The following is an 18665-nucleotide window of genomic DNA, read 5'->3' on the forward strand; positions in this document are numbered from 1 at the left end:
AGAGATGGGTCTTGAGTCAAGACCCATCTCTGGGTCGCAGTTTGAAAATTGTTTTTTAATATTCATATGATTTAAATAAGGCCGGAACAAATTTCAATTTTTTCTTCTGTCACCCCTCCTTCGATTTCTCCGAAAATGCAGAAAGAGGAAATAAATACAGTTTAAGGTATTTTGTTGAAAAATTTGAAATTTTTTTTGAAAATTCAAACAATTGGTAGAGCGAAAGTCAAACTGCAGAGATAAATAAGTGTATCAGCTTGATATTCGAATTTTTTTCAAATTTTTTTTTTATCTTAAATAACTACATTTTTTTATGTTGTGTGATGTAGGTTGTTGACTCTTGACTCAAACATTCATTCAGCGAAACTTTTTTTGTAGAGAAATGAATCCAACTGGACATGGGCCCCGGAGAGGCGCAAGATGTGGGTTCAAGTCCTACCGGGTGACAAGGCGAATTTTTTTCGCATGTTTTTCAACATCGATTTTCTCTTATCTAGTCCCTGAAATTTCATCTAACACAGTTGGATTCATTTCTCTACATTAAAAAACAATGTTGATTTTTTAAGACACGAAATCTTCGAAATGAGACCAGATCGTGTTTTATAAATGTGATTTTCTCCAGCTTTGTGTTTCCAAAACTGACTATGATTAAGTTTTTTTTAATTTTTTAATCATAATCAAGATTTCGAAACTTCGATTTCCTGCAATTTGAATCCAGAATGAAACTCTTTCTCTTATATTGTTATCTTGATTAGAAAACTTGACTTCGATATGAATCTGAATCAGAATATTGTACTTGATTTCAAAATCTAAATTCTGCAATAGAAAAAAAATTCGATTGAGACAATAATTGCTTTTGATTATGAGCCAAAAAGCAAAATTTCAATCCGAGTCCTCAACCAGAACATTTTTTTTTAATTCTGAATTTTCGGTTTTCAATTTCTTTCTTAAATTAGGCTGGAAAAAATATAAATATCTCCTTTTGTCAACCCCCCCCCCCCCCCCCCCCTCTTCGGAATTTCTAATAAACTGAAGGGGGAAATAAATAAAGTTTTAAGTATTTCATGGAAATATTGATGAAAAATTCAAGTATCCGAAAGATTACAGGACCAGAAAACTAATTTTGGAAGAAGGAAGTTATTTCACCATGTGTATTCTTGATTTTATTGAATTTTTCGATGAAAAATTATTTGATTTATAAGTTTTGTGCAATGATATAGTATGCAATTTTGTTGCATTCAAGCTTTTGTGCAATTTATTCCAATTTATTCGTTTTTCCCATTATTTTTTATTGTCCCCCTCCTCGCGATGTTCCAACTCCGAGTGACAAAAGAAGGATTTGAAATTTGTTCCATTCTGTCTAAGAAAAGTTTCCATTCTGCATAAGTATTAAGGATAAAAATTCCCAATTCAAGTTTTAAAAACGGATTTTTGTTTTAAAAATTTTCCAACTCCAAATTAAATAAATCCAAATCCTGAAAATGGTTTGTAATATTTTGTTTTCATATTCCTAAATTAATTTCAAATTTCAATCTGAACACATGCATAGAATTTTAATTTTTATGACCATACTTGAAACCACATCTTCCGGAATTCCGGCTATTTTATTGTTAAACCTTGAAAATTCCGGTAATTTTAAGTTCTACCAAAATTCGAACAATACCAAGAAAAGTTTGGAAATAATCCAATAACAATCAAGAAGAAAAACGCTTGAGAATTTGATTTTTTTTATTGAAACACATCAACAAATTTTGAATCATATTTTGAGTTAATTAGATAAAATTTGGTCAAAAAAAATTTTGTTTTGGACGCAAATAAAACCAGGTCATCTGGATCTAGGATAAGATTTTGTGGTGTTTTTCCTAAGTTCTGAGTTATGATTTCAACTCTTGAATCATTTTATTAGTTCATCGAAATTTTGAGCTAAGACAAGAACATTTCGCTTAGCATTTTTGAAACCTCATTGGAGGGAGAGGGGAGTTTAAACCCAAACCCATCATTCACCTCCCCCAGCTATCCCGTTCTTTAGGCTACGTTCAATTGTGAGAAAATAGTTTAAGATATAAATTTCCTTATTTATTGTGAATTTTTGGTATTGTTAAAATATCTAGCAACATATATTTGAACTTTAAAAAGGTCAATTGAATATTTTTTTTCCAAATTAGTTCTCATTTTAAAGTTTGTAAGTAACAGACAAAGAGAATTCTAAAAGTTTGTCTACTTGCCTTTGCTCATTGCATACTTAAAGGCGCCATTTTAAAGTTTTAAGAAAAATACAGTATTTCCAGCCCTTTTCAACAGATAATTACTGGATTAGGATTCAGAAAAAAAAACTTTTTTGAAAATAGGGATCAATTGTATCTACCCATAACATAACATAAAAGTTGAGAGTTTATTTTTGCTTTAAAGATATGGCATTATGAAGTTCTTATTATACTTCAACGATTGACATCCTAGCAAACATCAAATCGTATTAAAAATGATTAATCAAGTCATTAAGAACGTTATTGCGAATCGTAATTCCAACTAACGCAAGTTAAAGGTCGTAAAAAGTGTTGCTCGAAGTCGGATTTAATGGTTTGAATCGGATATGATAAAAAGTCCGCTATTTTTGCAGATTTTAATTTTTTTTCGTTCCTTTTTTTTCTCCTGCGTGGGTAAAGTGAGAGAACAGCTTTGTTGTTCTCTCTGCGACCATCAGTGCAACCAAATTGCTAAAAATCAGATGGTGTATTTGCAAGAACTGCCCAATGACAGAGGCAGCAAATATCGTCGCTGGCAACGGTTCGCATACGTTGAGTGAAAATTTTTTTTTACTTTCTTGCATTCTTTCAGTATGTATAGATATGGTGTCGAATACCATTCAAATCGTATATTCTTATCGCTTTAGCCAGAAGTTAAAAATATGTATGTATATTGCCTCCACTTTGGTAGGTAAATACTGATTTTTTCGTGTTTCAGACGATCATTCTATAATGTATAAGAAACGTATAACAAAGTTGTTGAGAAATATACCTACAAAAATGTTTGCTGGCATATTGCAATAAATATTTCAATTTTTTTTTCTGTGAGAAACATTTTTCATTCAAATCATATTGATATTCAAATCATATTTTGTAAAAAATTTCAAACATAGTTAAAAAACTCGATAAATATATTTTTTATAAATTTGTTGAGATAACAGCATTGTTGATTTATTCTTTTTGGCACACTTTTCAAGAAAATTTGATATTTGTAAGACATTCCTGTTTTAAGATATAGCGAACGAATCAAGTATCCTCAGGGATCAAGTATCCTCATTCTCCCCTGTTTATAACAATACTGAAAAAAATATGAAAAAGATGGATGTGACAGGGTACAAAAAGTTCACGCATGAAGTAATGTTTGTTTCGTTAAGAGGTCGTTAAAAGAACCACAGAGGAGGATGTAAACTACATTTGTTTCCTTCAGAAATCGTTGTCATTAAATTTATTGATTTTGGGTATGCCTTTAAGTAACTCTTTTCATGTTTAAAAGGGATTGAAAAAAAATCACATGTAAAAAATAACCTAAGCGTTACTTGTTATAAATTAAGGCATTCGATAGGATGGGCCGAGATTTATTTGTTCTGTACCTCCTAGTCCAAAACGTATGAAAGTAGTTCTTTCTATGAGCGTCACCAGTGATGCTATTTCTAGGATGCCAAATTTCGCCCTATAAAGCTGTAGCTAAAAATGCACCTAAGGGGTCATTCCAGATTAGAGCTCCACCGTTGTTGGTCCACAGGATTGTGCTGCTTCCAGGTAGTGCGTACCAGAACAAGCAGAAGCGAACTTTGTTCCAATTTTCCCGGAGGGATCGAATGGGCATCCCGGTGAGCATGTTCGCCATAAATTATACATCCCATTTTCAATCTGCGAGCAATGGCGACGAGACGGTGGAGCTGATCTCTCTCTCTAACTCTACTTCACGCGACTGCCCCGCGCTTTTCTCTGCAGTTTACCTCAATGGAAACAAAAGAGCTGGCCCCATCTGTTATACAAATGAAGTACTCATTATTTTCATGCTATTTGGAGGAGCGCGTGGAACGAAATTCGTTGAAGTTTTAATTAATAGATTTCTCTGTGGCCTGATTCTGACTGAATGTGTGGGATGGCTTAGAATGGTTGCGACAGAACTTTTGCAACTGGACATGTAATTTATAACTTTGCTTGGGAATCGGTCAAAGGACATTGAATTCAAAAATTGATTGTAAGAATCTTTTTGAGTATTGCCCTATAGTCTCAGAATTAGTTTTAGCTGACGATTTATAAATCTGAATAAAGACAGTCGATTGATAGATGTTGTTTTGCAATATCGAACATACCTACAATTCTGAAAATTTTCTATTAAAAAAAATTCTTTTTGCAGCTTTGGAACCGATATAGATTACATCCCGGCTTCGAAGATAATCTCCACATGGTTGTACTACGCTAATCGGACCGGCTATGAACCCACAAATCGACCGCTCCACGTGCCCCTCGAATCGGCCCACGTGGAAATAATCTTCCAGCACGAAAACTCGCCGACAAGCGAATGGGTTCCTCTTTGTGGGTAAGTTTACGATTGAAGAACCATAAGTTGACTGAGTATAGGCATAAAATGTTATCTGTTAAGGCCCATCTACAATTTACGTGAAAATGAACGTGTAAAATCTTTTTTCGTCAATAACTAAACAACGCTACGAAATTAGGTTTTATGACATAGTGGAATCGATGGGGAATGGTTGATAGTTGAAATTCGATAGAAATCTTTTTATCTCGATTTCCCCGCCATGATGAAATTTCCGCGGTGAGCACCGGGATAATCGAAATAAAAACAGTTCATGAAGCTGTTCGGCTGGAATTTCATCTTTCAATCATTACCCATCGATTTCTCCTTGTTACACATGCTAGTTGTGTCGCGTTTTTTGAGTTTTTGATAAAATAAAATTATTTAACGTTAATTTTCACTTGAACTATAAACCGGGCTTTAAATGTGAAAAATATCCTGCACCAACTTTATAGTATAAGTTCAGGCTTTTTTCTTGCAGATCTAGAAATTATTTTTGAAAAGCATTCAATCAGCACACTATGACTTCAGTTGAATAACATTAAATTACATTTTTTTAAATCTTGCAAAATTGTCTTGAACAAATAAACGTTAAGTTTATATCCCTCAGTAATGAACTCTCTGAATATACTTCCAGCTACGATGCAAAGGCCACATTCGAACCGACCTGGAGAACCGACTTGTGTATCACCGAGAACCTGATGGAAAATATCACCAGATGCATCTGCCCTCTTTCCGGTACTTTTGTGGTTTTGCTGGCCAAGAAGAATTACAACGTAAGTGTCTAGAAATAACCAAAATCGCTTTGCTCCAATGTGGGAGAACCATATCTTTTCATCACCTCAAAGATCCAATTATAACGAAAAATTTCACCCCACCTTACAAAGAGAACAAAGAGCAAAAAACGAATCGAAATCAATAACGATAGAAGCCACAGACCCACAGAAGCTTCCATAATCAAAAATACATTCAATCTCTCAAATTTACCATCAACTTCCAAGCACATGTCTTCCGGTTTTCTCCCAAACTATATGGGTTCTGGTGGTGCATCTTATGTCTAGTGCTGTTTTACATTCCAAAAGGATAACTCCCTCTTGTTCGTGTGATTTCTAACCTAAGCAAAATTCATAAAAAAAACGAACGAGCAGGGATGCCGTTTTCAACTCCAGAAAGTTTATTGTATAAATTGTGCGAGTGAAACAAATCTGCTAGAAACATTAGGGGGATAACGTAAACCACAGGGAAACGTGAACCACTCTGAATATCTCAGCTGTATCGCAATCCAACTGTCATCGTCTTCGCTTTGCGTAAGCAAATATTTTATATATTTTCTATATGTTGTTGATGTTGACTTATGTACGCATCATATGCTTTTTTATAAAACTAGTAAAAAAATATAATAACTTAATTAAACGAACTCCCATAAATTTCATCGGTGAGATCCTTGAATCTCATAACAGGAATATGCTCATCTCCTTATTATGTTAGTTTTGTCTTACTCTTTCACAATTTTTCATGAATTACTCTTACTTACTTGCTTAATGATCCCGCGCCGATCCTCCGGTGCATAGGGCCGTGGTAAAAGACCTCCACTGTTGACGATCCTTAGCCAGCGTCTTCACTTGGTCCCAGTCAAGATTCTCGTCGACAGTTCGGATTTCAGCGGCTAGGCTGAATTACCATAGATTACAAAAAAATCGTGAACATTCGACTGACCTAAACCTCCTTTTGTATATAAAAGCTGAGTAAATTTGCTATCAGAGCGCTGATGTGATCTAGTGGATATGATGGCGCGAGTATGGTAACCCAGGCGTAATGGGTTCAATTCCCGGTATCGGCAAGAAAATCTTTTGGGTTCGAATCCCATAAGTTGCCGACAGGTAAGATGTTTTTCATTGTATAAATAATTATATGTTCCAGAGGGAATGCATCTGGGGTCAATCTGAAGAGACTATTGCAAGCGGAGTGGATTGCCAACCATTGTAGATCTCTGGAGGTTGGATGCCTTCCCTCGACGAACCATCGGCCGTGGAAGCCTGAGAAACAATTCGAAGGCCAAGCCACACAGTCACCTTGCTATCGATGGGGGAACCATACATTCATACAAAAGGTGAATAAATTTGCTATCGATCAGCTGAACTTCATTTTTGCATATGTTCAACAGTATTGTTGATATAAGTGAAGTTATGATAGAAAAATGAGCCGTGAATTTCAATTTTAAACTAAGATTTCAAGTGGTAATTTATCAAATTCAGTAGATTATTCAAGAAGTTACACCTAGTTATTTGGTTTTTGTTTTTTTTTTTTTTAATAATCTTGCGATCCACAGTGTACCAATCTAAATATATGATTGTTAAAATTTCCGGAAGTTCAAATGCCATATTTCACTAAGATCTGACCATAGAAATGGGTTACTTGGGTCTCAGGCGTGAATGAAATTTTAACCCTTCATTTCATGAATTTTTATTTTTCCTTAAAAATCATTTTTAACAGTTAAAACAGGTAAAGAAGAAAAAAAAAATACGATTTTTCCCATTTTCCATACATTAATTGTTGTAAATTTGTTACAAAGGGTTAAGGTTTTTTTACACGAGATTATCAAAAATATGGGTTCTATATAAATATTAATAATCAAATAATAATATCTATAATAAAAAATAAAATATAACATATTTTTGGTTATGTATTAAGATTAGTACACTGCGGTTCGGTAGATTATTCAAAAATACAAAAATTACTGTTTTAGGAAAATAATCATAACTTCTTTAATTTTCAACCGATTTTGATAAATAACCACTTGAAATCTTGTTATATACTGAAAAGTTCCAATTAAAAAGTTTTTTTTAATGTTACCATCCAGCCTAAAACTGTCGATAAAACCATGAAAAAATGCTTTTTTTTTATTTATTCTATCACAACATCACTCATATCAACAATACTTTTGATCATACGCAAAAACGAAGATCAGATGATCAAAAGCAAATTTATTTATCTTTAATAACAAAATTTCAGATTAATGTTTTGAAGTCCGAGATAGTTGAATATAAGTACAAGTAAAGTTTTTTGTTTTTTGTTATTTCATATTTGGAGCATAACTCAAAAACTGTTCTACTTAGGTTTTTTTTAGATATCATTTTCAGATTCTGCACCCAATTAAACTTTCAAAGTGATCTTTAACTAACTAAGGTCAAACATGCTGTAAGCTAGTGTTATCGATAAGTTCGATCAAGTTGTGGGGAATCATAATACGGGGACTCGACACGAATGCCATAAGGATGGTAAAGTGTCGTTAGTAAAACTAAAAAAAAATATGCGGGGTACCACGAACCACCTATATTTTGGTGTTTTTTACTCATTCATAACTTAAAATACATTTTCCCTATACGTGAAGTTCTCTTGTACCAAATGAAGAATTTTGAAAAATATTCTGTCAATTTTATTCAAAGTGATAGAGATGAACATAAATCCTATTAAAGGAATTTTACGAAAACGTACTCGAGCCAGGTTTTTGAAACTTTTCGATCATACTTACACTACTCTCTTTTTAATTTCCTTACATAAAATTGCTTTAAAAAGTAAATAAATTAATCATTAAATTACAGTTGTAGGTCAATTCATGAACTTTCAATTTAATTAGGTCATTTTAAATTTGGTGGCCCTCAATTCCCACCATTTTTCAAAATCAAAAAAAGAATACTTTATTTCCAACATTCAGAACTCGTTGAAAATAATTTATTAAAAAAAAAAACTAAAACCGCCAGAAAACCATACCATCTTAAAAAAATTTATCTTTTATAATCCAAAAGGTACACACCAAAAATTTTCTAAAATTAAACGAGCTAGAAACGCTTAAACACCTAATGGTTTTCTTAATCTAATCCAGATTAGATCTAATTTTACATCATTTTTCATCTAAAAGACACACACCACTAAAATTTATACTTTTGAACTAACGTTAAGTTTGAGAAGATCTAAATTTATTTCATAAGGGTTGTATTTTTATGTCATGAAATTTAAAATCAATTGCGCACATGTAAAAACATGAGTAGAAATCAAACAGACACTACCCCTGTACCAAGTAGCTTAAATTACAGCGGGTTAAAATAAAGGGACAAGTAAGAACATTCTTCTATTCCGTTTGGTATTCGTGTATGCAAAAATAATCAACATAATAATACGAAATAATTTCGTCACCAAAGCTGCCTGAGACCCATCTAGCGAAGGAGTGACCAAGCAGTCAATTGTTTTGGAAAATTGAACGGATGTGGTTTGTGTTTCGCTGCGGCAGTCTGAAAAGGTAATACTCACATTACTTTTGTTATTTTAAGTAATAATATAATTTTAATTAAACAGATATTCATAAATCCGGAGCTGACAGGCAGTGGGATACCTGAAACGGGACCTGCTTTGAAGACCCCAGCAGGTGGAACCGACAACAGAATACTGACGCTGACAGTAGCGACATCGTTCATCAACAACAACCGAGGAACCCATTCCAGCAGCACCATGATATATCTAACTAGGTTCCTACAATATGGACACCGGATCTATCGAGAGGAAATTAATCTTTAAGGGCTATATAAAACCGTAGGTACCTAATCTATATAATTTATTCGGAAGAACGAGAAAGTACGTAGTGAATATATCACTTTTGGAAATTCAAAAGTTGTTTCAGAAACTTTTTATTAGATAAAAGTTTTATACAAAATTTGTTGATTTTAAACCTTTCATGCAAATACAGTACCCGCTCGTGAATCTGGTATTTTTATGTATTCTGTATTCGGTCTTTCTACGTACAAATAGGACGATTTCTTAAGACGGAATTGATCATTTTTTCTAATTCAAAACATTTTATAACATTTACTTTTGTATCGCTTTCAGGCCTTTTTTTCTTAAATGGATACAGCAACTAACGAGTCTTAAGAAAATGATATCATTTCAAAGAAAAAAAAACGAGTTTTGAAATTATTAACTTATTTTGATAAGGTTAAGATTAAATATTTTGATGGAATTTCTTTATATGTGGAAACAATACCAAATTTCAAAAAGTTTTTTACAAATATTATAATTAAATTTTATTGTTCAAGTTTTTGTCAAAAATTTAAAAAATCAGCGACAAAACATCATAAGTCCGTTGATGTATTTTAATCTCTAAAGTATTTTTGTGCATTTTTGACTAAAAATATGGTAATTTTTATACTTGAATATACATATACAAATGTATCAATATTATTTATAAATATATATAAAATTGTACATTCTATAAGTAATTCAAACCTCCCTTTCTAAGAAAGACAATCAAATTATTCTGTTTCGCAGAATGTGCCGCAAAGTTTCCTCACACTGAATCGTAAAATTTAACGGTTTCAAGGCTGTAGATATCTTTCTTAAATATTTATACGTTTCTAAACAATCGTTTTCATGTTTGAATTAATATTCAATAAGCTTTGCAGTTAAAATATTGTAGTACTTTTTTTATTGTGTTTTCCAATGATTATTTTCATTTTCATTAGTAAATATTTGACATTTAAATCTTTTTTAAATGTTATGCCATGTTTTGAATTGTGTTTAAAATCTATTTTTTTAACCTACTAAACATTCTGCGTGTACAGGCCAAACAAACTAACAGTAGGTGTGTTCAATGAAACTTGTTCGAATCTATGTAGTTACTACATTGTAGTAGAAACAGGTATACAGTTGATCAGCTGTTTCTTGTCTATTACTCACTAATACAAATGCGCTTATCATCGTCTGTTTCGCATTCCTTTGTTATTGAGGCTGACTTGTTTCGACCAAAATATTGGCGCATTGAACTTCTACTTGTGGGTAGAAATCGATAGAACCCAGTTTCTGCCTACGATTGAACGATGCTAGTTTTAACCTTGAACGTGCACAGCATTGCATGTTGCATAATAACAATCAGTTTGTTTTTATAAATAGAATATTTGCGGTTCAAGTATAACAATCAATTAAAAATTGACGAGTTTCAATACTGAAATATTCAAAAAAAATTAGTTCATCGTCCAACATATTCATCAAATTATCTAAGGTAATAACCAATAAAATTTGTTAAAAAAAAAACTTTTAATTTATAGTTGTTTCCAGAGATCATTGCAATTAAACATACCTACCTCTTGAAGAATGTTTTTAAAATCTCTAATCGGTACCGAGGATGTGTGCTTGGCATCTTATAACAAGTTTTTTTTATGCAGTAGCGACAGTGAAACTGCCGGTTACAAATTGGCTTATCGACGAAGGCCTGCAAAGATTCTTAACGAATTCCCGCCATTCGACTCACTACGAGTTCACTTTTTGCAAGGCGTCCATCAACTGGAACACGTCTATCAAATTTATTTACCGGACAAAACCTTCGGATGTGTACAACAAATAATCGATCTTGTTACAATCCGCTTATTCGCCTCTGAGATTACTAGCAATCCGCATTTATACGTAAGTACCTCTGTTGCACATATTCTTCGTATTCAGTGATAGATTGTTTTCGGCTATCGAACGCACCCTTCGGTCCAAACTAGTTCGATTTGCGAGCAAGTACTGTAATAGCAAAAATATCGATAAACTACAGTTATAAGTCGATAAATCGTTTGAGTTGTATAAATAAAGGCGCTTTATCGTGCGATGTAGGACAGTTATACCACATACTTGCTATGTATTACGAAAATCGCCTTTATGTATGTAAAGATGTTTTTTTAAACTTTTGTTATTTGAACCATGTAACGATAAATTGCATATATAAAGGCGATTTTCGTACTGAGTTATTCTGGGAATATGAATATTTGCCCTATACATCGCACATTTAAACAACTTAATGTATAAAATTCAAATTAATATTCTACTCTTGAGAAACTGCTGCACTTGTTATTCGGAATTATTTCGAGTAAACCTAAAAAGCTAAATTACCTCTATTTCGATTAATTTGTACAATTGATTAAACTGGAGAAGTTAAAACAAATCAACACTTTTTTATAGCTAGTTTCCATAGTTGAAAGCCATAAAGTACTTTGTCAAAACTGATTTGTATTCCATGATATTGACAGAATACTGACTTTTAGTTTTTTGTCCCCTTGCAGTTTGTTCATAAGCAGTTCGCTCACTACAACTATGCATTGAACGATGGTGCAGCTTTTGAAAGCGTATTTGAAACTTGCTGCATTTACAAATCTTGCAACCATAGCACACAGAGGCTAGGTTAGTTAAAAAAAAAAAACAAAGACCATATGATAGCATTCGATAGTTGAATGAATGAAATGTTGAATATTATGAAGTAGTCGCAAAAATCACATTGTCAAGTTTTTGCTAGGTGAAGATCAGTTAAAGATTATGTAAATATCAAATAAACATAGTCACAGTACAAATTTATTTGACTGAAAAAATGTTGTTATTATTTTCCTGAAAAAAATCCCTGAATTTATGTACTCGGGTAATAATATGTCAAAGGCAACGTAATTTTATGTGAGATGCGATGTTTTATTTATGTGCGTTTAATGTGACATAAAATTACGTCCTTTTATTTGCAGTTTTATGTCTTCGAGAATTTATGGCTTGAAGCGTTTCTGTCTTCTCTCGTGTAAATTTATGTCAAAAGTGATGCTTCAATTTTGTGCATCCAATTTGACATAAATTTACACCAAAAAATTAATAGTGTGTAGGGAGTATAGAAAAAAAAGAGACCCATGATACCCCACTCTCCATTATTAATAAAACAAAATTAAGTTTATCTTAACTAGTGCCTTAGGGCCTGAATTTATGCAAAGACGAACCGATGAGTATCGAGCCTGAAATGAAAATTCCAAAAAAAAAATAAAATGTCATTGTTTTTAACCTTCGACAAGCTCAATACATTGGACCCAGAGGTGGATCAACTTCTTCACTTTAGCTGTTGGAAAATTAAGCTTTGGCAGATTTTTATACACATTAAAAATTTGTTTGTCAATAGCTGAATTATCTCGATTACTTTAAGTATTAAAGGAAATGTTTGTTACTTTAATTTGTCGGCCTTATGGGTGAAAAGTGATGTCCTTTTTAGTAGAGATATCTTAAGATTGTGAAAAGATGGTGAAAGTGAGCGGGTAGAATTTATTTAGAAGCATTATCATCACATATAAATTTTTTGTTCAGCACGGGCCAGCTACTATGAACAGGTAGATACAGATAGAGTTGCATCTACCACCGTGGCCAAGCGTGGCTGGCCATCTTTCATTTTTTTTTTACGTTCTATTCACTTTTAAAATTTCACAATATTAAGATTTCCCTATGAAAAAAGACATCACTTCTCACAGATAAGGCCGATAATTAAATTAATCCCTTTAAAAACTTAAAAAGAAAATTTTGAGTAAATTTCAGTATTAAAAAGCATATTTTTCAACATAAAAATACCAACTGAGGACTGCAACTTGTTAAGGAGATTCAAACCAATTGATCTTTAGTATTTTGCAGAAAAATTTAAAAAGATAGGTCTAAATAGACAGATTGGCATTTTCCAACAAAGTATTTGTTTAGCACAGTTTGGTAGAAATTTACAAAATAATCGTGCAGCGAATTGAAAAATTTCTAAAAATAATTCTTTAAATGAAATCATTTACAAGAGAACGCCTCCAAGCTTTTTGAACTGTGTAATTTTTAATTTGAATATATGATAATGCACTGGAAACTGCCGTAATTAATTTTTAACAATCGTGCTTTATCGGGTTAAATGAAACTGTTTGTGCACGCTTATTTAGCCTTAAACCTGGCCAGAAGTCGAAATTTTAAAATAAACTATTACTATACATTTTATGTATATTTTCGTCTTGAATACAATTGACACTATGCTCTAGGCTGTTTTTCAATATTTAATTTTTTACGAACTACAGCGGTTGTCGGAACTTTAATTCAATATTTTTATCAACTTCAATTTTATCACAAATCGTATAAAAATTGCATTACATTTCTACATGTAATATCAGGTTTGAATAGTGATTCAACAACAAATTTTGATAGCAAGAAATTAAATGAATGTTAGAATGTTATTTTTCAGGTCAAGTGATTGCAAAAAATGGGTTCATTTACTGTATAGGGAGCTTTTACAAATCCTTTATTTGTTTGCATGTAATATTTTGTAAAAATTTTCAACATCATGAACCATAGATATATAGAAAAAAAACTATCGAAAACATCCCCACTCGTTATATTTTTAATGTTCAAGTTTAAAAATTTCTTTACTTTTTTGTTAAATCCTTTTAATGCGCCATATTTATTTTAATCAGTTGCTCAAGAAAAGTAAAAAATTTTCAAATTAAAGTTTAAAATTGTTATTTCGTGCTATTGTAAATAGTTTTTTTCCCTAATGATACATTTGATGTTAATCTCATGGAACATCTATAAAAGCCACGTTATGATTTTTTTAATTTTGAAAGTTATACTTTTTTGTTTTTCTAAATGTTTATAAAGAAAACTCTTGGATTATTAGTTACGGGTTTTAAGTCGAGTATTCATTCAAATTGATTATAAAATTTATGCTTGCAAAGTGAAAGTTCATTTTTTAGTTTAAAAACTGTTTAAAATAATCAAGCAGTGAAGAGATCGCTCTAGAGAAGCAAATCATATATTTTTAGGGAAAAGTCTCATTGATGTTTCACGATGTGAAATCCAGATAGTCGAAAAATACGCGAAAAAAAAAAACACAAGAGCTTCATGAATTCGTGCCTATGGATGTTTTAAGCTATGCAGCACAGATGAACTAAGGGCAGCAGGATATATGGGAGGAGCGGGCTATATGCGCCTATTATGCAGAATACTGATTAAATCAAATATTTCATCGAATATGTTTACAAAAACTATATCCTCACGAGCAGATCTGTTTTAGATGTATTTTATAAATTGGATGTTGAAATCTCATTCAGTTTTTGAGAAATCGATTTTATTATAACTGTTTACAAAATTGTCGAACCTCAAACCGTGCGGGCTAAATGCGTCTATTTATGTTTTAGGCAATTTTTTTTTTTTTTTTGGCGATATTTCCATAAAATTTCATTGGAAATGCTAAAAACTGATAACTTTCATATGACAAAACTGAAGATTTATAAAAATCTATTTCTTATATAATTTCAAAAAAGTTAGGGTTGCCATATTATGGAGGCAATTCGTTCATAAGAAAAACTTTATCAAATATGCTTTGAGATCTTCAATTCTCTCTAAAAGTGTTAGTTAGAGCTTAAATTCGAAGTTTTAATTATAAAAACCATATTTTTATTCCATTAAAACTGTTATTTTAGGAAAGCGGCATTTCACCAACATGATGGGGGCATACAAAAACACTTTCTTATTTCACTTTCTAATGATTATAAAACCACCATAAAAGCCTAAATTTGTTTAACTTCTAAGGTTTATTTGAATTTTATACAAAAACCACCCAACTTTTTGTTGTTGAGCTTCTTTACGTATAATTCTTAAAAGTCAATATATTACATCAAAAGGTATCAAAACCTTGTATGAATTTTTAGTTTTTTTGAGTTGGTTTATTCATAAATTTTTTTCTTGCCTTATGTCCAAAGCGTATTACCCTCAAAATGCATTGATTAGATATGTTGTCTTGTTAGCCATTTCGTTAAACGGCTGTAGGGTCATTTAACCCGATAGGCCCATTTAGGATACCTTTCCCCTACTATTTTTAAACAGTATTTTGCACCCAAAACGTCCACTATAAGACTACATTCACCAGTCAGAAATCAACCATCTAAGTTATGATATTAAAATGATGATGGATGACGTCTTACCTTGTGAGATAGATTTTTAAAGTTGCTGATGGTCATAGAAAATTAAAAAAAAAAAATCGAGCAGTAGATGTACATATTTTAACATTTTTCGATGCCGTAAAAACTTTAGAAAATATGACGGATTAGCTCAATGATGTCATCTACAAACTTTATTCTGCTTTTTTTGTCTTATACCAACACAATTGAAGTGAAAGTATTTTTCGAACAATCACCAAATAAAAAAAAATCTATAATTCAGTTACCAGTCTGGTCTAATTTGCATCCAAATTCAAATCGAAAATTCACCTTTTACATCTCGTTTCCATATGCTGGAATATGATTGTTTTGCACCACGAATTTGAAAATTTCAAAGTTTTATCCATCCAAGCATTAATATTTATGACTTCAGCTAGAAATATTTTTTTTGATATTTTCACCCCTAAATGTATGCAGCACCGTTATGATTTTTCTTTAATACATTTTATTTTAGTGAAAAAATCAATTCAAACAAAACTAAATTTTACTGCAACTGCTTTATGACATCACAAATATATTGAAAACTATAGATTTTCAAACGTTTTCATTTGATTTTTCATTCCAAACAAAGTTTGTCCCCTTTTTCTTAGTAGAGTGAAAATCGCATGTTTTTGTAAAATTAAAAAACTGGTGGAACCAATAACTTTTCGGACTACGTCAATTTGATGCCCCATCACCCTTAAAAAAATCGGTGTGCAAGCGGTATGATTACCTGTAGACTTTTTCTGTCTTCTTTTCCAAGGAATTTCACAGCAAGCTGTCATTCACCCCAAAATCCATCTGTAGACATTGAGTTTTTAGAAGCCATTGAAGTTAAAAAGTGTTGCATGATGCCCCAGTTGACGGTATTTCTTTTTACAGGAGTTTTGTGAAAATTTTAAGAAAACATCTGTTAAGAAAGAGTAAAATAATATGCTATAGTTGAACTATTTGCTTAACCCTAATCCGGTTGAGTGTCAATATGACACTATTGGAAGTTTGGCGGCTTGTAACTTTATTCGGGTGCATTGAAATAAAAAAATTCTTCTGAGACCCTCAATATATTCTTGAAATCTTTAATTTAGCATTATAAAACTCTTTTTATGGACGCACCCTGAAAGCCAAGACTATAAAATTGTATAATCAGACCTTGAGTGTCAATTTGACACTCCTCGCTTAAAATTGCTATATCTCTCTTGTTCCATAACCGATTTTTACAAAATTTATAGTTTTGGAAACCTCGTGATATAACTCGAAAATGTATTCCAGACAACATTCAGCTACAATACTTCAGTTTTCCGTTATTCAAAGTCTAAGAAAAAAATCCGAATAACATGCTTTGGGAAAAAACTGCTAATATACAGAATACTCAAAAAAAATTCACATTGTGTCCAAGAAAGCTGTAGTAAGAAGCTACACGTTGCGCAAAGGAAATATTTTTTTTTAAATATTTGACCATGATGGCAAAAAATGCAAAACAGTGGTGTAAATACCGTATCTATACCGTAACAAAGTATCGTAAAAATTGTTGAAGTCACACCAGATAAATTTTTTGAAGTGTATTGGAAAGTTAAAGTTATCTTAGATATAAAAAATGGAGGCGATTTCTTTGTAACGCCATCACCTATAAACGGACGGTCGGAATGAAGTGAAATTCGGTGTCCTAGGGCTTTTCGGGTCAGAGATGGTTTGTATAATAGTTTCGAGAATATCACTAAGTAAAAAGAATATAAGTAAGTAAAAAGTAAAACGAAGTTTACTGGGTCATACCAGAAAGGCAATTTGATACCGAGTTTAGTGGTGTGATTACGTTAGCGCTGTAATATTTAACTCAAATATAAAAAAATTAAAACTGAAAGTTAATCTAGCAAATAAACGAGAACGCTTGCGTGATTGTCCGTTTGCGTTCACCCGTCGTTATTGGAATTAGACAAAGTTTTGTAGGTTCAGCGTTTTTCGCAGATAAAAATAAGTGTAGGCAACGTTTAACGCCGAGATACTCAACTGGTACGACACACCCTATGATTTGATCGTTTTTACCAACACACTTTTGAAAACAATCAAGCAGCTGCTAGCGGTGGTTTGCGCAGACTATTTAGAAAGTATTTCACGTTTTTATTTAGCATATTTGTGAAAGTATCGCTTTGCTTATGTAATCATTGGAATTGGTATGAAATTGTGTTTCGTATTTTGAAAATTTAAAGATGCTATAAAATGCCAAATTAAGTCAGTTTTCCAATCTTCTTTTAAAATTTATCTGAAGTAACTTAAAAAATTTGGAAGGTTTTTTTTAATTTTTTTTTGTGGTCAAGATCTTAAAAAAATTAAAAAAAAAGTATTCTTATGCGCAATGTAAAGCTTCTAACATAACCTTTCTTCGACACATAGACTGATATGAATAAAGCTCTAGTAATTGCTTTTGCTATTTTCGAGCAGTTTTGTGAGTCAAATACTTCGAATGGCATGCATATTTTTAATCCGGAGCTGGTTTAAAGAAAATATTCTACTCTGCTTTTTCATATCTAATTGAGCAAATCCTTTCAAATTTTGCTATTCTAAAGTTCGAGCTAAGTAAAAGCTATCGAAGCAATTGCTATTTTCTTATTCATACCTCCTATAATTACAATGTTTTGAGCATCACTTGGCTGATCTACAGCCTTTTTCCCGAAGCATGTTTTTCAGATATTTTTCTTTCTTAAAAATATGAATAACGGAAAACTGAAGTGTTTTAGCTGAATTTTGTCTAGAAAACATATTAAAGTTACATTACGTGGTTTCCAACACTATAATTTTTTGAAGAAATCGGTTAAGAACAATAAGAGATATACATATCAGTTTTTGTCAGGAGTGTTAACTTGCCACTCCAGAAACTTTAACCGGTAAAAATTTCAGGGACGGATGAAGGCTAAATACGGTTATTAACAATGATTCAATTTTTTTGAAGTCAGTTGAATTTTGAATTTTGAAAATAATTTCTTGTTATTTATATATGTTTTTATGCAGTAGCGACATATTAATTCATTAACGAACGATAATTGAAATAATAAACTTCAAATCTTATCAATCCAGCTTTAAATGATCCACCAATTTTAAACCAGCAACTCGGCCTAAAAATTGCATGTAGCAGATAAAAACCCAAATTCATCCCACTGACACTTGAAATGTGGTTCCGGCATGCTGTTGATGGGTTCGAATTTCTCATGGAGATGATGTTTCCGGGCATGAGAATGAATGAATGCATGCATGCTTGCATACATATGCTCCAGCCAGCTTCAGTAGTGTCTGCTGCACAAAACTGTTGAACCCTCTTCAACCCCCTTAGTTGGGTGA

At 32.1% G+C, this 18665-nt stretch overlaps 1 protein-coding gene across 1 annotated transcript in view; it reads left to right on the top strand.

Moving 5' to 3' along the window:
* Nucleotides 1-18665, top strand: part of LOC129748374 (uncharacterized) — an 814549-nt gene that overhangs the window by 589041 nt on the left and 206843 nt on the right. Inside the window, exons 7-8 of the mRNA XM_055742976.1 lie at nucleotides 4390-4572; nucleotides 5207-5345. Of these exons, the coding sequence (XP_055598951.1) occupies nucleotides 4390-4572; nucleotides 5207-5345 (322 nt within the window). The remainder of the gene's footprint in view (nucleotides 1-4389; nucleotides 4573-5206; nucleotides 5346-18665) is intronic.

The sequence above is a fragment of the Uranotaenia lowii genome, chromosome 2, assembly GCF_029784155.1.
Source record: "Uranotaenia lowii strain MFRU-FL chromosome 2, ASM2978415v1, whole genome shotgun sequence".
Taxonomy (NCBI): Eukaryota; Metazoa; Arthropoda; class Insecta; order Diptera; family Culicidae; genus Uranotaenia; species Uranotaenia lowii.